At 33.5% G+C, this 25811-nt stretch overlaps 9 protein-coding genes and 4 pseudogenes across 13 annotated transcripts, besides 8 other annotated features; 8 read left to right on the forward strand and 5 right to left on the reverse strand.

The window, feature by feature from the left end:
* Window positions 1–6731: 6731 nt before the first annotated feature.
* Window positions 6732–6840: a mobile genetic element.
* A 140-nt stretch (window positions 6841–6980) lies between these two features.
* Window positions 6981–7089: a mobile genetic element.
* Window positions 7090–7222: 133 nt separating this feature from the next.
* Window positions 7223–7337: a mobile genetic element.
* A 141-nt stretch (window positions 7338–7478) lies between these two features.
* Window positions 7479–7587: a mobile genetic element.
* Window positions 7588–7728: 141 nt separating this feature from the next.
* Window positions 7729–7837: a mobile genetic element.
* Window positions 7838–7957: 120 nt separating this feature from the next.
* Window positions 7958–8019: a mobile genetic element.
* A 246-nt stretch (window positions 8020–8265) lies between these two features.
* Window positions 8266–8508, forward strand: TVAGG3_0088170 (serine threonine-protein phosphatase family; the record flags this gene model as incomplete). Its single annotated transcript, XM_051222357.1, has 1 exon — window positions 8266–8508. One exon carries the CDS (start codon window positions 8266–8268, stop codon window positions 8506–8508), a length of 243 nt encoding a protein of 80 aa, XP_051107343.1.
* Window positions 8509–8648: 140 nt separating this feature from the next.
* On the reverse strand, window positions 8649–9361 carry TVAGG3_0088180 (uncharacterized protein; the record flags this gene model as incomplete). Its single annotated transcript, XM_051222358.1, has 1 exon — window positions 8649–9361. A coding segment is annotated over one exon (713 nt), but the record flags the coding sequence as incomplete, so codon positions are not given.
* Window positions 9362–9813: 452 nt separating this feature from the next.
* Window positions 9814–25811: part of a mobile genetic element that runs on past the window's edge.
* On the forward strand, window positions 12159–12311 carry TVAGG3_0088200 (uncharacterized protein; the record flags this gene model as incomplete). The annotated part of the gene is made up of 1 exon (XM_051222359.1): window positions 12159–12311. One exon carries the CDS (start codon window positions 12159–12161, stop codon window positions 12309–12311), a length of 153 nt encoding a protein of 50 aa, XP_051107345.1.
* On the forward strand, window positions 12331–12901 carry TVAGG3_0088210 (phage tail repeat-like family; the record flags this gene model as incomplete). Its single annotated transcript, XM_051222360.1, has 1 exon — window positions 12331–12901. A coding segment is annotated over one exon (571 nt), but the record flags the coding sequence as incomplete, so codon positions are not given.
* On the forward strand, window positions 13289–14346 carry TVAGG3_0088220 (annotated as a pseudogene). The gene has a single exon. A coding segment is annotated over exon 1 (1058 nt).
* TVAGG3_0088230 lies at window positions 15452–16102 on the forward strand (annotated as a pseudogene). The gene has a single exon. A coding segment is annotated over exon 1 (651 nt).
* TVAGG3_0088240 (uncharacterized protein) lies at window positions 16862–17197 on the forward strand (the record flags this gene model as incomplete). Its single annotated transcript, XM_051222361.1, has 1 exon — window positions 16862–17197. One exon carries the CDS (start codon window positions 16862–16864, stop codon window positions 17195–17197), a length of 336 nt encoding a protein of 111 aa, XP_051107347.1.
* On the forward strand, window positions 18834–19700 carry TVAGG3_0088250 (organellar and viral DNA polymerase type B; the record flags this gene model as incomplete). The annotated part of the gene is made up of 1 exon (XM_001296539.2): window positions 18834–19700. The coding sequence occupies one exon, from the start codon at window positions 18834–18836 to the stop codon at window positions 19698–19700; it is 867 nt and encodes a 288-aa protein (XP_001296540.2).
* Window positions 20310–21907: a mobile genetic element.
* Window positions 22199–22648, reverse strand: TVAGG3_0088270 (protein of unknown function, DUF4106 family; the record flags this gene model as incomplete). Its single annotated transcript, XM_051222362.1, has 1 exon — window positions 22199–22648. One exon carries the CDS (start codon window positions 22646–22648, stop codon window positions 22199–22201), a length of 450 nt encoding a protein of 149 aa, XP_051107348.1.
* TVAGG3_0088280 lies at window positions 23111–23561 on the forward strand (annotated as a pseudogene). The gene has a single exon. A coding segment is annotated over exon 1 (451 nt).
* On the reverse strand, window positions 23758–23994 carry TVAGG3_0088290 (protein of unknown function, DUF4108 family; the record flags this gene model as incomplete). The annotated part of the gene is made up of 1 exon (XM_051222363.1): window positions 23758–23994. The coding sequence occupies one exon, from the start codon at window positions 23992–23994 to the stop codon at window positions 23758–23760; it is 237 nt and encodes a 78-aa protein (XP_051107349.1).
* TVAGG3_0088300 lies at window positions 24031–24614 on the reverse strand (annotated as a pseudogene). The gene has a single exon. A coding segment is annotated over exon 1 (584 nt).
* On the reverse strand, window positions 25292–25762 carry TVAGG3_0088310 (uncharacterized protein; the record flags this gene model as incomplete). The annotated part of the gene is made up of 1 exon (XM_051222364.1): window positions 25292–25762. The coding sequence occupies one exon, from the start codon at window positions 25760–25762 to the stop codon at window positions 25292–25294; it is 471 nt and encodes a 156-aa protein (XP_051107350.1).

Consider the following 25811-nt stretch of genomic DNA (forward strand, 5'->3'; position numbering starts at 1 on the left):
CAGGAGTGATGCAACCTCCATTTAGTGAACGAACGTCAATATGTTGAGCTGGAATCATGAATGGATCTTCCTTACTGAATAAACGTGGTATTGCTTTAACTGATTCTTCAATTAAACCGTATCCTGGTGTAATGCATTTATCCTCTAAAACTTCCATCTTTGTGCATGAAATAATAACGTCATCAACTGTTGCGTCAGCAGATGTAGCGGCTAAGCTTGTAATTAATTTGGTAGGAAGTCCGATTTGTTGGAATTTGCGATCATATTTATAAACATGATTCATAATCTTTTCATAATTTTCATCAGTTATCTTTTCATAAACGTAATTTTGTAAATCAGCAACTCTTAACGGGTCAACCTGACAAAATACTAAAGTATCCCTGAAAACATAATATTTAAGAATGATTCACCAAATGATTTAGGATAATCATCGAACGCCTGAAATGCTAACAAATCATTTACCGGAATAATCATATCAAAAGTGACATCAACTTCTTCATTTGCTTTCTTGAAAACTTCTGAAGGGTCAATATATTTACCACATACTGAGTTATCATATTTTTGAACATTATTATATAACGAATGAACAAACTTTTTAACTTTCCTTTCTGATTTTGGTTTATATGTTGCAAATGCGAAAGATTCACGGGCGCAATCCATCTGAAGATAACCGGCATCACCTCTTTCGGTTTCTACTTCTAATTGTTTAAAGCTTTGATTTGATGATTTGTAACCAACGAATAAACGCATGCATTTAAAAGCGGCATCACAGTGAAAGCTTTATTTGAAACTAGAGTTGCTTTAACTTTGCGTTTAATATATGTGTCACCTAATTGGTTCACATCATGAGCCGGATTTGTAATTCTTAAATGAGTTTGTTTATCATCAAAATATGGAGCATCAGAGTCATAGCATGAACTTTCAAGTTCTCTATAATATCTTCTACCGTCATTCTTTGCGAATATTTCATTTATCTTTTCGAATGAATGAAACACATTTCCATTAATCGGTTTAGTGTTTGGCACCAAATAGTTAGTCGTCATTTATTAATAAATAAAAAATCAAAATTAAAAGATGAAAATGAATTTTTAATTTTAATGAAATAATCAACTATGGCAGGATTCTTTAAGAAACTGTGGGATAAAGTAAAAAGAGGAGCGCATAAAGTTTGGGAAACAATGAAGAAGGGAGCAAATTGGATATTTAAGAATAAAGAAGCAATTAGTGACGTTGCTGAATCAATAACACCAAAAGCTGCCCCAATAAGAGAAATATTAAATAAAGGAGAAAAAGTTTATCAAAGACTACAACCGATACTAAGATAAAAATAATATTTATTTTTCCACTATCTACCTCCTATTTTATTAAGTATTCCTTCAGCAATTCCACCAATTGCGTTACCTGCTTGTGCTCCCATCGCCGGATTACCTGCTTTAGTACCTAATACTCCACCTATGATAGTTCCTGCCGTTTTCGCTACTGGTGCCAAAAAGTTTGCAACGGGTTTAATAATCTTTTTATAACCCAACCCGCAGCTTTCTTAATTCCATCCCATAATTTTTAAAGAATCCTGCCGCCATTTCTGATTTAATATTAATTAAAAAATATATTTCATCACTTATATTCTAATTTTTATTTAATGATAAATGAAACCGATTTTAAAAATAAATGAAACAGAGGAGGAAATAAATAAGTGAAAATGTTCAACAAAAAATAAACGTTGTTAAACCAATTACTGAAATAAAATTTTTTTCATCTATTGAAGAATTTAATGACTATTATGCTAATAATAAAAAATTATTTGAAGAATTGACAACGTGTAAATTGAATAAAATGTTTAAAGTTGATGGATTCAAAATTTCAAAAATAAAGGAGTGGTTAGTTTGAAATCTATTCCTCAATCAAGAATCACCTCATTAATGAAAATAGATGATTTAACAAAAAGAATAGAAGAGATTGAAGAAAGAATGAATCAAATAATTGATTTCATAAATTCAAATAATCATTAGCTTCTTAAAGTTCTATGTTGAACTCATCAAATTCTTCTTCATCATTACCATTACTCTTTCAACTCTATCTTTTGATAGTCTTGCGTTTAATTTTTCGTAAGACATTGAATTTTTAAATTGATGTTTTATTTTTTATTTCATTATGGTAGTGAATCTTTCATTCATGAAAATAATTATATCTGATTTCTTTTACTCTCTCGTATATACTAGATTTAAAGAATTCAGATTTTTCCCCATAATCTCCTAAATGTTTTCTATCTTATCGGTTTTCTCCATTCATAATATGAAACTGAATAAACTTTATCTTTATCTTTACACCTTTCATCACTTCCAATATATTTATATCTCAGTTTTGATTTAGCATTTTCATATTCATTAGCGTTTAATAATACACAATCTTCCTTTTTAAATTGATGTTTAAGATATTCAGGATTAACAATTCTATAATATTGCTTCCCTTTAAATCTTTGAATATAAACAGGAACACCATCCTCTAAAATTCGATAATCTATTTTATCTGGTTTTACTTGTTGGGTCATTTATGTAAGAATAAAAAAATAAATTATTTTAAAAATAATGTGTTAAAAAAATGATACAAAATCGCTCGATATTGTATGAATTCTTACGTTTACAAAAAAAGTCACACACACCATCCATATATACTACTAATTATTTTAAAATTAATGTTAATTTTTTTTAATGTGTTTAGTATATAATATTTATTACTAATTTATTTAATAATGTCGCGCTTTCTTACGAATTCATGACTTAATTTATTCAAAAATGTAAGAATAAAAACCGTAAGAATCATACATTTTTTACTTCATATGTTAAAAAAAATGATACAAAATCGCTCGATATTGCATGAATTCTTACGTTTACAAAAAAAGTCACTAAACCCATCATATATACTACTATTATCTGATTCAATTCAGATCAATACTCAAAGCCACATTATTTATTTATTTATAAATCCTTGTTTGTCGCCTATGCGAATAAAAATTCTTTTTATATTTTAAACAATTTTTTTCACTTTGGAAGGAGAAAGGTGACTAACATTTTAAAAATGCAAAAACCGACTAAACTATTCCAAAATTTACCATCGAAAATTTTCCCAAAAATTTTCAAAATTTTCCCAAATATCCATCAACATTTTTCCCAAAAAATTTCACAGGAAAGTTTGCCAAAGCGGAACCCAACTAATATGTTCAATTCATGAAAATTTTATTTTAATTTACTAGGTTTATATAAACTTTTGAACCTTTTATAATGTCTATAGCAACTCAAATCAATTGCAATTCATTAATTTATTTGTTTGAGACAAATCATTAATTTATTGATTTTTTTGAAACAAAAAAAGGACATAGGAACTATTCAATTTGTTTGTAATCTTTTTTTATCCACACTTGCTGAAAAAATAAAAAAAATTAATTGTTATATAAAATATCTTTGTATTTTGATTACATATTCTATATGTGGTATTCCGCAAATCATATTTCATATTCCATATGTGGTATTACATATTCCAATAAAAGGCACTTAATGTGCATTTTCTAATTCAATTAGATTTGCACATTAAGTGCCTTATTATTATAATAACTTTAATATGGAATAAGTCGAGTTTATTCCAATATACGAGCTTATGCTCATATGTCGGGTTAAAATCTGGCGTTTGGCAATGTCGCAAAACGCCGATATGCTAATTCCTAAAAAAAATTTTTTATGAAAAAATTCTTTATTCGCAAAAGGTATAGTATTTGCTCATGTACGAACATATGCGAGAAATTCCCATTTAAGCCGCAAAATTTCTTATCTGTTTTGATTGACCATTGAAAATAATTATAACCAAATTTCCTTTTTTCCTACATTTATATTTAATTATATTTTATTTCATTTACATCCAATTCAATTTTTGAAATACATAAAATTTCAATTTATATTTTACAAACGATCTAATATATTTAAATAAAAGCCTTAAGTTTTTTTTTCAAAAAATTCTGAGCTTCTAACAATTAAATATAATTCAAATTCATTTTTATCAAACTCTACTTTCTGGTATTCACAAACAATTAATTGTTGATGTTTTGCATTATCCATAACAAGTATTATTGATATATTATGTTTTTTCTTATTTAATTATTGAATTTTATAAATAACTTATTAAATTGTTTAACTATTTGTATTTAACTCTTGTACTTCAAGAGTAGTAATATAATCCCAATATACATATTGTTTATGTATTCAAAATAGTATATGCACACTTAAATAAATTCTATTTAATATCAAATTATTAGAAATTTCTAATTTAAGCATAATTAAATACATCTGCAGATCCATTAATCTATTTTAACTATGTACTAGAATTTAGACATTACAAATATCATATTTTCTCGATGATATTTTAAAATCATTACCAAAAGTTCATAATCAATGAATACTAACTATATAAATGGTTTATATATTCGTTTGTATATAATATTCAATCGTCTGTTTAACTCTACTATCACTATATAATGAGAAATAACATCACATCAAATCAAAAATAATCGGGTAATACCCCCTTTTATAGGGCCCAAAAAAGGCCCAAATTCAATTCAAAATAATCGTTTTGGGCGCCCAAAATAACCCATAAAAAAATAAAAAAAATAAAAAAATAAAAATAAATAAATAAATAAAATTAAGGATGTCAATTTGGAAGGAAAGTGAGAAAATTCCTAAAATGCTAAAAATGAATTTTCCAAATGTATTTTTTTATCTCATTTTTTTGATTTTGAAAAAAAATTTGGAGAGAAGAACTCTTTGTTTTTGAATTTTGTCACGATGGTTTTAAAGTATATTAGACACATGTATTGATATTGCTATTTTTGTATATTTTGAGAGAAAATCCCCAAAAAGTAAGAAAATCTAAGACGGTTTGAGAAACTATATAAACTATTGAAAATTTGAATTAAACTTCTAATTTGGAAAAAAGAAATTTGGAAAGAAGAAAATTCAAAAATCGAGATTTAGACTCAGCATCAAATGGAGAACAAAATGTTTCTTCATATGAAGGAAAAAAATTTTCTTGAGAAGAAATAGAGTTTTTAAAATTTTATTGTATGTAATGAAATAAACAAATATTAAAATTATTTTTTGATAACAAGAAAATTCCCAACAGAAAATATTTGAGACAAAGAAAAAAAGAAAATTGAAAAAAAAAAGGTAGTGGGGCCTCCAGGCGCGTTGCGCCCTCTAGCCCCGAAGATGTTTAGTATAAATGAAGTTTTTATTCGGAAAATTGTTAGTCTTCTGGTGTGAATTCGGAGGACTCTTCTTCTTCCTCCATTGCTTCTGGGAAGAAGCCTTCTTCTGGGTCGAAAACATTATATAATGTTTCACTTTTCACAAATTATATATGTTTTCATGTTTTGTCACTTTTCTGTCACTTTTCAGGAAAAAACATTTTTATTATTATATATAAATGAATTTTACAAAACCACCGTTACCCTTCTTTGGAAATAAGAGTAGATGTAAAGATATTATATTGAGAGAACTTAAGAAACTACCGAATGGTCTAACATTTGTAGATTTGTTCGGTGGAAGTTTCTATATATCCCATTTATGTCATACAATATTCCCAGACTCAAAGATTATATGCAATGACTTCGACAACTATATGGACCGTCTCAAACATATACCAGACACAAACAATATATTGAAAGAGTTAAAAGAAAAGATACCTATAGGTAAGATGGAACGTATACCATTAGATAAGAAAAATATTGTGAGAGAGGTTTTGAAAAAAGCAGAATATATAGACTGGAATAGTATATCTGCTAGACTATTATATAGTGGTTCTATAAGAGTTCATGACATTGAAACACTTATGTCAAAAGTTTTATATCTTAACTATACAAATGTTTTCAAAGAGAACATAGAAAAATATATTGAGGGTATAGAGTTTGTGAGATGTCATTGGACAGAGTTGTATGAAAAATATAAAGACAAGGAAAATGTTTTCTTTATAGTGGACCCGCCGTTCTATAACACATGGGATTTTCAATACCAAGTAGACTGGACTTTGAGAGACTCTTTAGAAACTTTAGACGTTATACATAACCATCCATGCTTTTACTTTACATCCGATAAAAGTGGTTTGGAAACCGTTATGAGATGGTTAGAGGACATACATGACTATGAGTTTATATATGACAAGATAGAATATGAAGGAGGTCCTATAAACTGGAGAAAGTGTCACAATAAAGAAATTTTATTAGTAAGTAAATGTGGTTTGAAATAGGACTACTTGTTTTAGGTTTTTTCCATTGTGTAATTTATTTATTTGACGTGGCAGAAAAGTACAGAGAATATGAAGATGAACCAATGCCTGCAAATGTTCAGTATATGTACTCGTAAGAGATATTTTTATCTAATATTAAATGGACGCACAGAACTTAGCGAATGCACAGCAACCTGGACAACCAAACCCAGAGAATATTCCAAATGAAGTTAGAATACAAACTGCAATGGCAAACTATGGTCAAGTGCCAACAGATGTACAAATGCAAACTGCCATGTTCTTATATACGAAAAAAAGAGATCTGACATTGTGTCAGATCTCAGTAAAAGTGACATTTACATGTCAAAAAAATAGAATGAGTTTAAGTAATTAAAATTGAGGGTGAGAGTAGTATTGTATGAAATAATATCTCTCACCCTCCAATTCATCCTATGGCGCCGAAAAAATTTTGGTGAAATGCGACCACATTTCACCAAAATTTCTCGGCGCCATATAGAGAACTAGAGCCTGTGAGGTACTGATACTATCCATGTACCTCGCAGGCTCTAGTTCCAAGCCAAAATGGCTAAAAATTGCCCGCAATTGTTCACATTGCGGGCAATTTTTAGCCATTTTGGCTGGGAATTGGAGGGTGAGAGTAGTATTGTATGAAATAATATCTCTCACCTCCAATTCATCCTATGGCGCCGAAAAAATTTTGGTGAAATGCGACCACATTTCACCAAAATTTCTCGGCGCCATATAGAGAACTAGAGCCTGTGAGGTACTGATACTATCCATGTACCTCGCAGGCTCTAGTTCCAAGCCAAAATGGCTAAAAATTGCCCGCAATTGTTCACATTGCGGCAATTTTTAGCCATTTTGGCTGGGAATTGGAGGGTGAGAGTAGTATTGTATGAAATAATATCTCTCACCCTCCAATTCATCCTATGGCGCCGAAAAATTTTGGTGAAATGCGACCACATTTCACCAAAATTTCTCGGCGCCATATAGAGAACTAGAGCCTGTGAGGTACTGATACTATCCATGTACCTCGCAGGCTCTAGTTCCAAGCCAAAATGGCTAAAAATTGCCCGCAATTGTTCACATTGCGGGCAATTTTTAGCCATTTTGGCTGGGAATTGGAGGGTGAGAGTAGTATTGTATGAAATAATATCTCTCACCCTCCAATTCATCCTATGGCGCCGAAAAAATTTTGGTGAAATGCGACCACATTTCACCAAAATTTCTCGGCGCCATATAGAGAACTAGAGCCTGTGAGGTACTGATACTATCCATGTACCTCGCAGGCTCTAGTTCCAAGCCAAAATGGCTAAAAATTGCCCGCAATTGTTCACATTGCGGGCAATTTTTAGCCATTTTGGCTGGGAATTGGAGGGTGAGAGTAGTATTGTATGAAATAATATCTCTCACCCTCCAATTCATCCTATGGCGCCGAAAAAATTTTGGTGAAATGCGACCACATTTCACCAAAATTTCTCGGCGCCATATAGAGAACTAGAGCCTGTGAGGTACTGATACTATCCATGTACCTCGCAGGCTCTAGTTCCAAGCCAAAATGGCTAAAAATTGCCCGCAATTGTTCACATTCCCATCTTTTGTTGGTAAGACGAAGAATATGAAATAAATTATGAAGAAGATAATGATGAATAAAATATCACTTTTTATATTTTTGACACGTAAAGTTGTCACTTTTCTGTCAAACCGTTTTTATCGTTTTCGTATATAACAATGTCAAATGACGCTGCGTTAGGTTTGCCACCATGGTATGCAAATATGAGATGGAAAGAGTTTTATACAAACCCTGAAGTGGGATATAAACAACTTTATGCAGATGACGCGAACACAGGAGTTGACCCAGAATATGTTTTCTACCAGAGGAGAAACAGAATGTATGAGCTCCAGTTAAAGAATGCTATGGAACTCAACAGGAAACGTAAGAGACTAGGTGGACATTAGATTTTTACATATAGTAAAATGGGTTTCTTTGGAAGAATAGGAAACTTCTTTCGAAATGTTGGAAGAGGTATATGGAATGGAATAAAATCTGTCGGAAGAGGAATTTGGAACGGAGTCAAAAATATTGGTAAAAGAGTAGGTCAGTTCGTTGGTATTATACCTAAAGACCCTGAACCAGAAGAGCAAGCTCCTGTTATACAACAGCCTGAACCTGCACCACAGTCTAGTTGGCAACCAAATCCAACACCTCAACCGTATTAAAAAATTATATTTTTACCGTTCGATAGTAGTTGTATATGAAACTAAGTTCTAAGTAAAACGCATGGTATAATGGAATTATTCTTTTTCTTCCATCTGTAGTAAACCATACTTGAAAGTCTGAAATACTTCCACTTGGTGGTTCATATAGCTTTGTAGGTTTTTCGTAAAAGTCATTTGCCAAGCATAAGAAAGAGTTTTGGGCGCCAGAAAATGAAGCATGAACAATAATAGCATCTTGGTCGAAAATATTTTCATATGTTCCATTAGGGTTTTCGACTTCATAATAGTCCGGGTGTACTGGATATGCTGCAGGCTGATTTAACATCCTCATAAATCTATACCATGCCAAGTTGTTATATTTTGTAGAAATATAAACGTTTTCTCCAAGGTCTTCTATTTTATTGATTTTAACAGTTGCATTTTTCCTGTCATAAATAATATCGAGATGGTATTCTCCTTCGTCAATGTTATACTGGTTTGCATATTCAATATAGATATCGTTTATTTTTTCTTGAAAAGCTTGAAGAGTTGTTTCTAAGTTTATAAGCAAACTAACTTGTAAAAGTTTTCCCTGTTCAAATTTCTCATACATACGTTTTTCTTTGTTATAGTATCGAACTTCAAAACCGACCGTAAATGGGAAACCATGTATGGCTTCTGAAATGAACTTCATTCTACGAAAGCCAATAGCTTTTGTGACAGATGGGTCTCTTAACCATCTTAATGGGTAGTCAAAACGATAGCCTTCATGCTTTACGGTATCTGTCTCAAACTTTTGACCGACATTAGTAAAAAGTTCATCTAATGGTTTAGTTGTAGCAACTCTAGAATTTTCTTTTTCTATTGGAAGCATATTTTATCTATAATAAAAATGTCAAATGAAACAGCGTCTATGAGAGAAATACAACACAACCGACAACTCATTATGCAAGCTCTAAATAAGAACACAACAAACTTTTCAAACTATTCTAAGATATCTGAGTCATTGAAAGGGGGTGACTTAAAACTGACAATAAACCCAATGACAGATGAGTTTCTGTTTCAAGACAATAAGAACCATACTGTCTGTATAATTCCAACAAAAGGAACTTTAAACGAGAAACCTATAAATGAACTTCTTTTGAAAGCAGATGTTGACAAAAAGCTGACAAAGAATATGTAGACGATGCAATAGCAAAAGAAGAAGAAAGAGCTAACAATGCTTATGCAACAAAAGAACATACTCATCCTGAACTAGCAGACAAAACATATGTTGACAATAAAATGTCAAGTGAAGTGACAAGAGCTGAAAACGAATATTCTAAAAAGACTCATACACATACCATTGCAAATATTACAAACTTACAAGAAACCTTAAACAGGAAAAGTGCCGTTGGACATACACATTCTATATCTGAAATAACAGACTTAAACGTTAGCCTTGAAAAGAAAGCGGATAAGGAATATGTGGCTAGTAAGTTAATGAAGAAGGCAGATAAGGAATATGTGGATGAAAAGGATAATGAAATTAAAGAAAGGGTTGAATGGTATCATGAATGGACATCGAAGATTTTAAAAACTAAAGCCGATACAGGATGGGTTTCAGGATGTTTAGACCTTAAAGCAGATAAAACTTATGTTAACGATGAGTTAGAGAAGAAAGCAGATAAGACTCATACACATACAAGTTTTACAACTTTTACAGCAGATGATATTACACTAAACACAACCTTGCCAAGTAAAGGTCCAACAATACCACCGGCAACAAGTCTTGTAGATACTTTGATATCTAATGACAATAGTATTATGCATCTAAGACAGGAACTCAATGTGCTTAAACAAATTTTGCCGAATCTTATTTACCCGGTTGGCTCATTATATGTTTCAATGAACTCTACCAGACCAGAAGTAGTACTTGGTTTTGGAACTTGGACTCAAATAGTCGACAGGTTTTTGTATTGTGCAAACTCTTCAAAGGAAACAGGTGGAAGTAAAACGATTTCAGGTGAAAATTTACCTGCACACAGTCATTACATAGATTTAAGTACATCTCAAGCAGGTTGGCATAAGCATAGATATTGGGATTGGTCAGCAATGACAAAAGGTAAAGGATATGATGTTAAAGACAACGTTAAGTTTGCTATAAATTGTTACTGGAGTAACACTGAGGGAGGAGGAAACCATACACATCACGTTTCAGGATATACACAAACAACGGGACAAAGTAAAGAATACATGCCACCTTACATGACAGTTTACGCATGGTATATAATTGCTTAGTCGTCATTTTCAACTTCTTTAGCATATTCGTCAGGAGTTGTCTTATATTTGTTAGGAACTGTCTTTGAAAGTATACCACCTTGAACTTTGACAAGTTTGAAACGAGGTCTGGCAATAGTAGTTTTATCTTCTGCTTGCAGTGTGTACATTTTGCCATGTTTGCCTAAAACTTCATAATATTCTCTTGTATACTTTCTTCTATTTTTACGAACACGAATGTGAGTACCTGTCGAGTTCCCATTGTTGTCATAGTCAATAGTATTTTCATATGGGTCGCGTTTAGGTATTTCTATTTTTACTTTGTCACCTTTCTGAAGTTTGAAGCCCGGCATTCTTTCTTGTTTGTCTCTTTTGACTAAATTATTAAATATATAGTCTTTCTCTAAGTCAGGGTTGTTTTTCATTTCTTCGGGGGAGTTGTTTCCCAAACCTTTTTGTTTACGGTTATTGTAAATATTTAAAACTTGTCTCATCTTTGCCATGGAGAAGTGTCTATATTTGTCGTCATATGACATTTCATTTGCTTCACCACCTTGTGGTTGGTTTAAGTCTCTTAACATTTTTATACAACGTCAATGACACCAAGAGCAGAATGGTTTTGGTCGACAATGAAATATTGGTTTACATTTTTTGAACGCAGATAGTTTTTTACATCATCTGATTTGAAAGAACTTTCACAGTCAGATGTCAGTTTTGTTGGATGGTATTTGTCAACGAATATTGTCAAAGCAGTTTTCACATCTAAAATATTTTTGGACCATAATGGTATGGCTTCACAGTATCTTGTGTTTTGACCGACAAATATTAGCCAGTATGGTGGTCCATCTGTTCTAACTCTCGGAATGTTTTCCAAGATATCCATAAACCAAGCATTTGGTGTTGAACTAAAGATTTTTACCATGAGTGCTTTCTTTGTCGCTTTAGAAACATAGGGTCCTTGTTTGGATTCGTCATTTTTTAACCCATAAGAAATGGGTTTATTTGGCGCATTAGCAGGAGTCGCATCTAGATTTTTACCCGCAGTGGGAACAATAGCCAGAGGTGCATTTGGAGTTGGAAGGAAGATTTTGAGTACATTAGGTATACTTAAAGAGAAAGCACACCTATTATACAAACTGTACAGAAAGGTTGGGATGTAGCACGAGATGCAACAAATCTTATTCCAAATCCTGAAACAAGAGGAAAAGTTCAAGGATGGATGGACAATGTAGGAAGACAAGCAGGAAACTATTATAACAAAGCAAATGACTACTATAACCAAGCAGGACACTATATGGACCAAGGTGAAAGATTCTTTAACAGAGGATATAACCATGCACAACAATGGGTAAACAATAACCAACCTCAACCGCCTCAAACGTGGGGAATGTAAAGTTTTTTACTGAGATGAAATGAACAATACAGCATTGAGACAAATGGGTTCAAGATGGATTTGTCGACTTCCAGCAGTTACACCACGTGTTTGTCAAGTTCTTCCTATACCTCAGGAAGTTTTAGACCGACTTAAAAAACCCAAACAACCAGTTGAAAACAAACCAAACTAAAATTTTTTACTGAGATGAAATGACCGAAGAAGTTGAAACGGTAGATTTGACACCACAAACAAAAAGTTCAGAACCATTGTCAAAACCTGACAAAGAACTTACAGATGAAGAGAAAAATTCAATAATAGAAAGTGCCAGGTCTGGAAATACAAACCCTAACTATAAAGTCACTTTTCATAGAAATGGAACGGCTAGTATCTCAAAAAAGAAACAGACTCTCACAAATAAAATATTGAAGTCTGAAGGAGCTTTCGAGACAACAGATGGAAAAGTTTACTTCACTGACCAACAGTTCATTATAGAACATCTCATTGACTTAGAGTCGAAATATTCTAAACTTTACAACAAACACAAAAAGTTGAAAGGAAAACAAAAACAAATGGCATATGATATTTATGAAGATGTTGACGACACAACTGTTCCTGCAAGTGAAGTAAAGTCAGAGGAACCGAAAAGTGACGAAAAACCGATAGAAGAAGGGAAGCCAAAAACTGAAGATAAACCAAAACCAAAGTTTAGTTTGGAAACTAAACCAAGTCAACCTTCATTAGCTGGTATGGGTTGGCGTCAAAGACTTATGGCAGCAGGCGGTTATGTAAAGTAAAGAAAAAATATTTTTTTATTTTTATAAAAATGCCCCCATATAGAATGGATAGAAAATCTGCTAGAATAAAAGCAGAGTTGCAAAGATATGGTTGGAGAGTTTCGAAGAAGTTTAAATATAGGAAGGGAAGACCCATAAAAGTCTATGACAAATTGTCTGGTCTTCGCTACGAAATGGATTTGGAAACAGCACGTGCCAATTATCCAAACAGACTAGAGAGGTTAGAAGAAGAACGTCTTATGGACATGCCTTTCGATGTTAGTGAACCTCAAGTTGAAGGACACGACGGCTTTGCCAGATTCTACTGGAAACATGACGAACAATTGCATCCTTTGAGAGGAAAAAAGGAAAAGGTGAAGACACACATGCTCCCATGGAAAGAACAAGATATGCATATGAAAAGTATCGTGAAGTTAGAAGTCAAATTACATCTGGTCGAACCTTTACAGTAAACTTTGACGAAGGAAAGAACAAAGAAGGCTTCATGGGTGTACTTGCTGCCATACAAGACGGAAATAAGAAAGGACACAATCTCAGATTGACCATAACAGATTTGGATGGTCACATTTACTATGCACATGGCAATGAACAAACAGCCGCAAAACTTCTTGACGCTTTCAAGACTACAAAGAGAGAACAAAATGGTTGACTCCGACTCAGACATTTTGAATGCAATTGAAGGAATTGCAAGTGTCAAGTTCGAATGGTACCAACCTAACCCTCAAGCAGTCAGACAACATGCTGGATACTTCCCGTTCATAAATAAGTCTGACATTGACTTGACAAGGTATGGAATTTACAATTCAATTGAAACAATTGTCAACGAACCTTGCATTCTTACATGTCTCAGGAACTCTGGTCTTGTTACAGATGAGAAGATGAAGTATCTTGAGTCATGTGTGAAGACAAGGTACATTCTCAGAGGTCAATTGGCAAAAATTGCACCGTTGGCAAATGTCAATATCCGAGTCAACATACCTACAGCTAAAGGTTCTTCACATGACGACTATGTTGTTGACAAAGACTTACCATGGTTGAAGATTGTAATTGTCCACAACCACTTCATGTTGAACGAAAGTCTTACAAACCCATTCTTTGGTAAAAGTAAGTGCAACATTGTCAGAGCTGTAAACATTCTTTTCGAGAAAGGTTTTGTTGGAACCAATTCCAGATGACAAGCTAACAGAAACTTTTGTACCAAAAGACGAAACAAACTTTTCATTGTTAGCAAGACCAAAAGTTGTTCCAGACAAAGTTCTAGTACAAAAGAAGTACACAGTTCCACAAGGGGTTGGTATGTTCGGATACCAACCTGAACCAGAAGAACTTCCAATGAGGTTGCAAGAACTTCAAGATGCTATAAACAAACTTCCATTGAGACATCCAATTGACGTCAAATTGTATTGGAGAGCATCTGAGTTAGGTCAGAAGGTTTTATATGAAACAGGTTGCTTCGACGATGTTTATGAGATAACAGGAGAAGTTTCTCAGAAGATAAGAGACTCACTTGAATTTCCACAAACTGGACCAATTGGTTGCGACAAGTTCGACTCAACGAAAGATATACTATGTCGACCTTAACGCTGCGTACATGAGGTTTGTCCAATATATTCCGACTGGAAATTCCAAACGAAGATGGTGAGTTCCGGGAAGGAACTATACAGTTGGAAAAGTCATACAACAACTGTATGATATTAGGAAAGCTTCAAACCCCAAACTTGCAATGACACTCAAATTGCTTATGAATTCGACATGGGGATATTCCATTAGAAACCTCAAGAGATGAAGAGTAAACATTATGAGAAGGTCGACAACTTTGTTGAAAGGTTTTCTCCTTTTGTTTTGAAGTACGAATTCACTCAAGGTCAAAGTGGCTTAGTAACCACATTAAAACCTATTGTCGAACATTGGTCTTACCTCAGTTCGCAAAAGCAGTCCTTGACGAGTACAACAAATTCTTCTCCGAAGTAAAATCCAAAGTCAAGGTTTACTATGAGAACATTGACGCACTCATGACGAACGAAGAAGGGTACAACAAACTCATTGAAATGGGTATGGTCGGTGAAAAGATGGGCTGTTTTAAGCTAGATAAGGTATTTTCCGAAGTTCATGTAATATCGAAAAGGAAATATTGGGGCATACTTGAAGACCGGCACAGAAATAAAACATTGCATGAAATAAAAATTTATTTTTAAAAAAGTGACATTTTTTTATTTTATTTGAAATGTACGCTGAGTTTGTTGGAGAAGACCGTTGGGAAACTTGTTTGTTAGATGAGAAATATGAAATGCATACCATTTTAAAACAATATATTTTACATATATTAAATGCTTCAGTTGAAAAACAAAGAACAAAAGTAGCAGATACAAAACCGTTAGACTATATCTTTACAAATGCTGGTAGGACTATTTTCAGATGAAGAAATTTCATCCCGAGCATACAGGTTTGACTATCCAATTCGTTGGCTTCAAAGTCCTTCAGATGCAAGGCAATAGGATTTAGAAGAGTTTTGTTTTCAAATAGAACTAACGCATTTATGTTCGCAGTTATATTTTCATGGGCAGTATAAAGGTTCTGATGGTCTAATAGACAAATTTGACGAAATGAGAATCTTTACAGTTCGTTCAGACGAAAGTCTTGAGAAAACTCTAAATGACTTTCAAACTCAAATGAACAAATATTATTGGGAATTTCAAGAAAAATACGACTCTTTACTAAATGGAACATACTATCTGAAACTAGAATATGACAAGATGAACTCCACCGTTTCATTTCAAAAGATTGAAATTAACCCTCCAAGAGATACAGAGTTTTTATTTTGGAAAGTAGACAAACGTTCTTGGGCACAATTTCTTCGGTTACTAAACCAGAACGAACCATTACCACCAGATGGTCCATTAAATTTATACTTCCACCAGCAGATTTGACAGTTTATAGAAACGTGTTTGACCCTCAAAATGTTATGTGTCATGCAAGTTTCAGTTCAAGCAACAATAGTTTTCTATGTATTGGTAAGGACTTTTATGACTTTGCTTCTAAATTCTACGAACCACCTAGTAACAGTTTCTCTGACTTTCAAGTTTGGTTCACAACAAATGGTGTGCAACATATTATTCCATTGTACTATGACTTTTATCTCGAATTGTCTTTCATATATAACTACGGAAAAGTGCTGAAAAAGTATTGAAAAATAATGTTTATGTTAGCATGTTAGATCTAACACGTTTTCTAACCACTTTTCTAACATCGTAGAAAACTCATGAAAACAATTTATTTTTGACACTTTCACAAAAAACATAAAAAAGTGAAGTTAAAATGAGATGTTTACTGAACTGGTTGGATGCCGCCTTCTGAGGTTATGTAGAACGGCTGACCCGAGAAGCGAAGGAGAGACTGAATTGCCAATTTCATATGGGGTAGGGGGTTCTCCTTGTTTGGAAGTTGTATCCATGGGCGCTTTGCAAAGAACTTGAGAAGAGCTTCTTTCTTTGCTTGCTTTATGTCGTCGAAAGGAGTGTTTTCTGGTATTTGAATTGGAATTCCGGTCGAAGTCTCGAGATTCAAGACAGCCCTTCCAGAAATAGTGGTGAACTTGACCTTGGGCTTCATGACCTTGCGCAAGTAGTCTTTTACGCAGTCGTTAATTTAAATTAGGTAAATTGCCTCGTCAAATCCTTCTGGCATTCCGAGTCCTTCCATCCGACAGGAAAATATTTTCCCGACAACTGGAAAAAATTTTCCGGACAACTGGAAAAATTTTTCCCGACGACAGGAAGAACTCTTCCAGTTGTCCGTCCGTAAACCATTCAAATTTTCGAAAATTGAGAACTTTTTGGTCGAACTTCAGAAAAAGTTCTTCCTTCCGACAGAAAAAGTTTTTCCATCCGACAGGAAAAAATTTTCCTTCCGACAGGAAAAGTTCTTCCTTCCGACAGGACACAAACAAATGTCCCACGTCCCACCAACCGAGTCCATTTCCAAACCAGAGGAACCTAAAGAACCACAACAGTCTCCTCAGCAACCTCAGTTCCAGCAAGTACCTCCGAATTTCTACCAATTTCCACTTCAAGGTTACTACCCACCACAAGGCTTCCCGAACTACCCTCCTCAGCCTATGCCTTACTTCCCCAACCCTTGGATGTTCCAGCAAGCTCCACCCCAGCAATTCCAATCTCAATCCAAATCGAAGAGAGACCAAGAGTTCGAAGAAGGTCTGAACCGCTTACGCAAAGAGTATGCTACAGCTCCAATTGAGAGAAAGTTGTTCCCGGACCAAAAATAATGTTTAGGGTAGATGGTTAGATCTAACCTCATTTCTACCCTCATTTCTACCCTCTTGAATTTTCATGAATTTCCTTAAGATAGAAAAAATAAAGTTAGTTTTATTTTTTTATTTTGTATAAAAGATATGATTTCAGGGATTTTTTTGACGAAGTGTAAACCTTCACTTCGTCAAAAAATAACAGTTATCTAATGAAAAAGTGTCATTTTTTTCATTTGACGAGAATGTCGGGTAGATGGTTAGATCTAACCTCATTTCTAACCTCATTTCTACCCTCTTGAATTTTCATGATTTCATCGTACATGTTTTGTCAAGACTTCATCGTAAATGTTTTGTCAAACATGAACGTACATGCTTTGTCAAACATGAACGTACATGCTTTGTCAAGACTTCATCGTAAATGTTTTGTCAAACATGAACGTACATGCTTTGTCAAACATGAACGTACATGCTTTGTCATGATTTCATCGTACATGTTTTGTCAAACATGAACGTACATGCTTTGTCAAACATGAACGTACATGCTTTGTCAAGACTTCATCGTAATGAGTGTAAAGGACCCAAAAATATAATTTAGGGTAGAAGGTTAGATCTAACCTGTTTTCTAACCTGTTTTCTCACCTCATTTCTACCCTCGTGAATTTGTCAAGACTTCATCGTACATGTTTTGTCAAACATGAACGTACATGCTTTGTCAAACATGAACGTACATGCTTTGTCAAACATGAACGTACATGCTTTGTCAAACATGAACGTACATGCTTTGTCAAACATGAACGTACATGCTTTGTCAAACATGAACGTACATGCTTTGTCAAACATGAACGTACATGCTTTGTCAAACATGAACGTACATGCTTTGTCAAGACTTCATCGTAATGAGTGTAAAGGACCCAAAAATATAATTTAGGGTAGAAGGTTAGATCTAACCTGTTTTCTAACCTGTTTTCTCACCTCATTTCTACCCTCGTGAATTTGTCAAGACTTCATCGTAATGAGTGTAAAGGACCCAAAAATATAATTTAGGGTAGAAGGTTAGATCTAACCTGTTTTCTCACCTCATTTCTACCCTCTTGAATTTGTCAAGACTTCTTCGTAAATGTTTTGTCAAGACTTCTTCGTAAATGTTTTGTCAAGACTTCTTCGTAATGAGTGTAAAGGACCCAAAAATAATGTTTAGGGTAGAAGGTTAGATCTAACCTGTTTTCTCACCTGTTTTCTCACCTCATGAATTTTCATGAATTTCCTTAAGATAGAAAAAATAAAGTTAGTTTTATTTTTTGTATTTTGTATTTTTTTGTATGTAAGATATGATTTCAGGGATTTTTTTGACGAAGTGTTAACGTTCACTTCGTCAAAAAATAACAGTTATCTAATGAAAAAGTGTCATTTTTTCATTTTTTTCATTTTTTTGTATTTGACGAGAATGTCGGGTAGAAGGTTAGATCTAACCTGTTTTCTACCCTCATTTCTACCCTCGTGAATTTTCATGAATTTTCCCGAAATAAAAAATAAAGTTAGTTTTATTTTTATTTATTTTTTTATTTTGTATGTAAGAACAGAAATGTCAACAATCGGCACAACAACAATTCAAACAACTACAGCACCAAACTCGTTAGTCATGAATCCAACATCTATGTTGGTAGAGATGAAAAGCTTCATTCCTTCTTCATATACTTTCGAAACAGAAATCCAGAAGATAAAGCAAGAACTTTTAACAAGTAACTTAGACTGTAGTGCGAAAGATGAAGAAAATGAAGAATATCTTTATGAAATGGAGGACCTCATCGACCATTTGCCCAAATTGCCTGAAATCCAACAACAAAAACTCACTATTCCTGAATTCGATGAAATAGAAGTCAAAGCAACTGACTCAGTAGAAATAAAGAAGTTCATACGAAAGGTAAACTATGAGTTTCTAGGATTTCATTGCAACCATAAAGTTATGGACAAAGATTGCGACATGGTATATAAGAATGTTTCTGACATATATAAATCTGAAGAATTTAAGACCTACGACAACTTTGTTTCGTTAGTTGCTGAATGTGTATGGCAGATAAGAGATAAAGATAGAAGAGGTAAAGTATGGAATAAACAGATAAAACCAGCAGCTTTTGAGTTAAAGAAAACCATTGACGCCTTAGTTGTTTTAGCAGGTAAGGTTTCAGAATATAACGCAAAAATGAACCCGCAATGTTCAAAATGTAAAGCGGCAATTAGGAAATATAACTACTCCGTCAAAGAGATAGAAAGAATGAGAAACGACTATGCAGATTTAAAGAAAGAAGCAGAAAAGCCAGCAGAAGATAAAATGGACATGTTAGAATTTCTGAACAAAAACTATCCAACTGCTGACGATTTCCTTCTATCTGACGTCAAGAAGAAGTATAAAGAGACTTTCGGCATAGTTAAAACATTCGATGTACTAAAAGAAGAAATAGAAGCTACAAAACTGTTTAGAGTCTCACGAATTCATAACGTTTACCATGTAAAACGCTTATAAAATAACTGGGGTAGAAAAGAGGTTAGAAAACAGGTTAGATCTAACCTTCTACCCTAAAATATATTTTTGCTGAAAAATGACCCAAATTCTGAGTAAAATAATTTTTAGGGCTTGTGTCAAACCGTTGAGTTTTCACAAAATTTAAAAAATAACGTTTACCATGTGAAACGTTTATAAAATAACTGGGGTAGAAAAGAGGTTAGAAATGAGGTTAGATCTAACCTCTTCACCTAAACATTATTTTTGCTGAATTCAGCAACAAAATTCATGAGTTTTGTGTGTTTTAGACCATGTTAGAAAAGAGGTTAGAAATGAGGTTAGATCTAACCTTCTACCCGACATTCTCGTCAAATGAAAAAAATGAAAAAAAATGACACTTTTTCATTATATAACTGTTATTTTTTGACGAAGTGTCAACCTTCACTTCGTCAAAAAAATCCCTGAAATCATGTCTTTACATACAAAATAAATGAAATAAAACTAACTTTATTTTTTATTTCGGGAAAATTCATGAAAATTCACGAGGGTAGAAAACAGGTTAGAAAACAGGTTAGATCTAACCTTCTACTCTAAAATATATTTTTGCTGAATTCAGCACAAAAATCTGAGTATAGATCCAAGGTGATGTGATTTTTGCATCCCTGGGATGGACGATACACCCAAAGTGTCACCTTTTTTGGGATAACATGAATTTTAAATATCATGAGAGTTCTGCAAACCATATGCACAATATCTATTCAGCCTGACTTCTTGTATATATGAGTTAGACTTCTTAAATATTGTGCTTGGGGCGATATAAGTATTTCCGAGATTACCATCGTGCTCTATAGTATGCTACTTCTCCCTGGTTCTAGCTCAGTTCCAAGGATATTGGCGTTCAAGGATTTGGCAAGGTCCTTCCGAAGTCTCTCATTCGATGAGAGATTTCGGAAGAATCTTGCCTTAAAGTACTCCAACTCTTGTTCTTTTGTTCCTAAATAGTGAGAAAAGTTATTTGACTACTTAAGGTAGAGATTATCCGAGGTCCCTCATTTGATGAGAGGCCTCGGATAATCTCTGCTTTAAAATTGTACACTTGTAGTCCATGAGAGTGTAAGTATACATTGATAGGACAGCTTTCTTCTGAAGTCTTAGATTTGATGAGAACCTCAGAAGAAAACTGTCCTATTTTATAGTAAAAGGAGTTTCAGGAGCTCCAAAGCTCCCTTTCGTAAGGATTAGGAGCTTTGGAGCTCCTGGTTCGTAGATGTGTTTCGCATCTTTCATCAGCAAAGGACATTTACCATCTGGGACTCTGTTGATGGAGACTCAGGAGCTCCAAAGCTCCCTTTAGTAAGGATTAGAAGCTTTGAAGCTCCTGGTTCGTAGACGTGTTTCGCATCTTTCATCAGAAGAGGCCCAAATGGTAAATAGCCTCTGCTGATGAGCTTCAGGAGCTCCAAGACTCCCTCTCGTAACGATTAGGAGCTTTGTAGCTCCTGAAGGTAAGGTAGGATTGCTCTGATCTCTAATCAGTAGATGCCATGCCTCATTATGAACTCTACTGACAAGAGATCAAGAGCTCCAAGGACTCCTTTTTTAGTTAGTGGCGTTCTCACCATTTAGTAGGATTGCTGATCCTACTAATGAAGTGATCACTTAGTATACGTTTTGAATAAATTGAATTTTTTTTAGAATTTAGTATTTTTTATAGACATCACATGTATATTATAAATACATAAATATATTCTTTAATTCAAAAAATTCAATTCGGTTTTGGGATGGGCATCCCAGCCCCAAGTATTCAATTTTATTCAATTTTTAAAGAATTTTGGGTTGGGATGCCCAGACCAAAACAAGCTTTATATTTTGATGTGTAGATACGTATGTGTGCATCATTGTTGTGTTATATATTATGTTTTTAATGAAAATAAATCTGATTCAAAAAAAATTATCACTAATTAGTTGATAATATAAAGAAAAAATAGATAAATTGTATGTTTTGAGAGTATTTATCCACATTCACTCATATTAATTTCATTAAATAGTGTCTTTTTACTCCCAAATTTATTTTGAATTATTGAAATCAAAGAAAAAAAATCAGAAAAATTTCTCGAAATTTTTATTTTCAAAAAAAATTTGGATTTTATATTGAAAACTGACACTGGGAGGACGATAGGGCTGGGATTGGAGATACCCCGCTCACTTGGGAAAAATACGGATCTATAAATCTGAGTAAAATGGCATAAGATTGCTTCCCTCGGAAAACCGAGAGAAGAGATTCCGTATGAAAACAGTGAAGAACAGCGAGTAGGTAAGAAACCTTAGTCGCCAAAACTCTATGAAAATCGTGAAGAACAGCGAGACCGTTTTTTTCTGGGTCGCCAAAACTCTATGAAAACAGTGAAGAACAGCGAGTAGGTAAGAAACCTTAGTCGCCAAAACTCTATGAAAATCGTGAAAAATAACAGAGTATTTTGACAACTTCAAACAAGTAGAGTAAATGAACTCTTTATTTTTCAAGCTTGACTTTTTACAATTTGAACTTTGTTTGCGTAGATATGAATTCTGAAAGAAGTATGAGGGTCTTGTATGACTTTGTACTTCTCCCATAGTTCATGTCTGTCAAACTTACCTGCCATGGACTCTTTCATAAGTTCCATGAAATCGTCTTCGGACAATCCGGGGAAAAGTATAATGTCAGTAAGTATTCTTTTAACATCCTTACTTAAACTCTTTGCTGTCTGTACACAAATGACAACTGAGATGTTAAAGTGTCTGAGCTTCTTAAGAATTCGACACATATCTTGTTCTCTATTCTTTAACAAAGGATGAGAGGCGAAATCATCTAAGATAAGAAGACACCTATGAGGGTATGTCTTCCAATCGTAAGATTGCAATTTCTTCGAAATGTATTCTATCTCTTTCTGTTTGTTTCTGAAGTGTTTCTTCTCTAATATTCTCTGCATTTCCTCATTTGGGTCTTTAAACTTCGAATTTATATACTCATTTATAGCATTGTACTTCAAAACCCTTCTTTGGTACTTCTTTATCCAATCTAACAACTCAGTATCCTTTATACATACTAACTTAGACTTCTTTATAATATCTTTGAACGAATTGACGGTTTGGTCAAATTGACCAGAAGTACTACAAATAACAACTAACTCATAGAATGGGTTCTTCTCATCTAGTTCTTGTTGTTGTGCAGCCATTTTAAGATAAGTGAAAGTCTTACCCGACCCAGGTGGTGCAATTAGACCTGTTATACCATTCTGAGCAAATAAGAACTTGTCATGTATAGGCTTTATCTGAGCATTTTCTAACTTCCTCTTGTTCTTGTTTAAAACATTCTCAAATTTCTTGTCAATGTCAGCAAACTTTTTTTCTAACATATTTTTAGAAAAATTAAAATTTTTATCTTTTAGAAAATGTCTAGCGATTTCGCTATCTATATTCGAGACAAACTTTTTGACAGCAAAACATCTGTCGACCATAAAATCTTACATAGTGTAAACAAGAAAGGTGAATTTGTTCTAAAGTTCTGTTTCTGGGAATATGACAAGAACCATAAAACATTAAGCAGAGCAGTCTTTAAAATTTGTCAATGACAGACTTGTTGACAGAGATGACGCCGATTGGAAAGATGAAGTCCAACAAAAGTTCTTAGAATGCAAAGAAGACACATGCGCTGTTCTTGAAGATGAAATAGAAAACAGAATAGAAGAGCTATTAAAGGACAAAGAACTTTTACATAAATATGGTTGCGCCAAATTTGACATAACTCCACCAGAAAAGAAGAAGAGAGAAAAGAAAGAGAAAGTAGAAGAAGAGAAAAAAGAACCTGAACCAGTTCCAGAGAAAAAGAAATTTGACATGTAAAAATAAAATTTTATTTTTAGAACATTTCTGGTCAATGTCAATGTTCTCTTCCTCTTTAGGAGCAAACACTGGCTTAGACTCTAAAATCTTTTTACCCAATTTACCTTGAACTTCAACTATCTTAGACTCATAATATTCATAGTCGTCTGCTTTCTTTGGTTCATAAGGTATAACAAGTTTGTATGCTTTGCCTTCTTTAAGGTTTGAAACCTTCTGTCAAACTTTCTTTGACTGCTAACAAACCTTCTATGTCTAAGTCTTCAAATTTCGCACCATTTTTAGTCACAATAGCAAACTTAACTGGTTCGATGTTCCAAACTTTGCTGAATGAAGACTTTTCAAAATGGTAGAAGTAAACATTCAAATATGTGAATGGGTCTAGTTCTTCTTTAAGTCCTGACATGTACTTGTTTACTGAGATGAATTTCGTCATCTTTTCTATCGGATAAAAAATATTTTTTTTTTAAATTTACTCATAAAAATTTTTCTTTGTATATACACCATTCTGTACGTCTAAAAGACTTTTGACATTTGCCAAGAATGTTCGTTTAGACGCTGTCATATAACCATATTCTTGACAATATTGTTTATACGAATCGTACAATGACCTTTCATCTAATGACACAAAGTCAGTTTCATCTATGAACAGTTCATATACACTCTTGTTTGCTTCTAACAATGTTTGTCTCTCTTCGGTATGTGGAATTTGTCTTGGATTGAACTTTGAAATATCTAATGTCATAAAATATGAGAACAAGTGGTTGTAAAAGTCAGATGTCAAGTTTCTGCTAAGTCGTCAAAATATTCTGTATCTTGCATATGAGAATCTGACGTTCTGACAACTACATATCTTCTGTCAGAACTTTCTAATTTCATCGGAACAGCATTGTTTGAAACCATAATGAAGTTTGCAACATTTTCACAAACTCTTTGGTCTTTATATTTTCTTTCAACAACTCCAACTTTGTCTGTTATAAGACTCTTCAAAGCATCTGAGTTCAAAACTTTTGTTGTATCTATACTTTGAAGTTCGTTACATACTATAAGTTTCATATTCTCTATTGAGGAGTTAAACTTGCCACAGATGTTTTCTAAGTTTGTCATATTAGGGTTCGAATAACCTTCTAACAGTTTTGCACAAAATATCTGTAAAAGAATGTGTTCTTACCTGTTCCTTGTTTTCCAATTATAATGAGAGCAGTTTCATTTTTAGCACTTGATGTTGTAAGATGTTTGCAAACCAACATAAGATATACTCATAGACTCTTTCGTTTCCATTGCATATAATTTCTTTGACATGGTCTAACCAAGCTTCTATAATATTTTCTTTCCATTCTACTTGTTCATATTTATATCCAGTGAAGATAGAATAGAAGTTTGGAGATGGTGTATAAAACTTTATACCTCGAACTGAAAAATCTTCTAACTTTGACAATAAGATATCCCAAGCATCTAACATCTTCATTCCAACTTGTACGACTTTTATTTTCTTAAGTTTCTGTCTACATTCTTGTTCTGAAACTATTGTCGCTTTAGGTTTGTTAAAGACTACATCCCATTCTTTCATAACATAACATTCTGGGGCAGAGTCGACATAAATGACTAAACGTTTCAAATTCTCGACTGCTTTGTTATAGTCTCGAAATGGACACATATTTCTGAATGCTTGGAAGTCATAAAAATCTGAAACATCTATTCTGTACATTTTTTAAAAATAAAAAATATTTTTTTTATTCTTGACTTTGTTGTTGCATTTGTTGCATTTGTTGTTCTTGAGCTATTTGTTGTTGAAGTTGTTCTTGTAATACAATACTTTCACCAGTTGCATCTTCCAATTCGAAACTTTCTGCCGTCATTGACAAATACATAGGACATAAAAGTTTTACAGGAACAAAGTTTGCGTCAACTAATGTCAACGTTATACTTGCCAAAGTGTTTGAGTTCACTAAGGTTGAAAATTCTGCATTCGAATGAACAATAGGCAAACCAGCAGAGAAAGTATTGTTTATACGCATAAGTATCTTTTGGTCATAATAGTTTCTGTCGACATTCGAATAACACTTTGAACCTAAGTTTGAAACAATATATAAGATTGGTGTGCTTAATGTCAATGGAATAGACATTCCTTGTATGACACCTTTTCCTGTTATAGGAAACTGTTGGTAGTAAAAACCAGAAATAAGTTTTGTATTATAGCTCATATCGTTTATAGTAAACTCAGTCGGACATCCAAACATAATGAAACCTGCT

This window comes from Trichomonas vaginalis, chromosome IV (genome assembly GCF_026262505.1).
Source record: "Trichomonas vaginalis G3 chromosome IV, whole genome shotgun sequence".
Classification (NCBI taxonomy): domain Eukaryota; phylum Parabasalia; order Trichomonadida; family Trichomonadidae; genus Trichomonas; species Trichomonas vaginalis.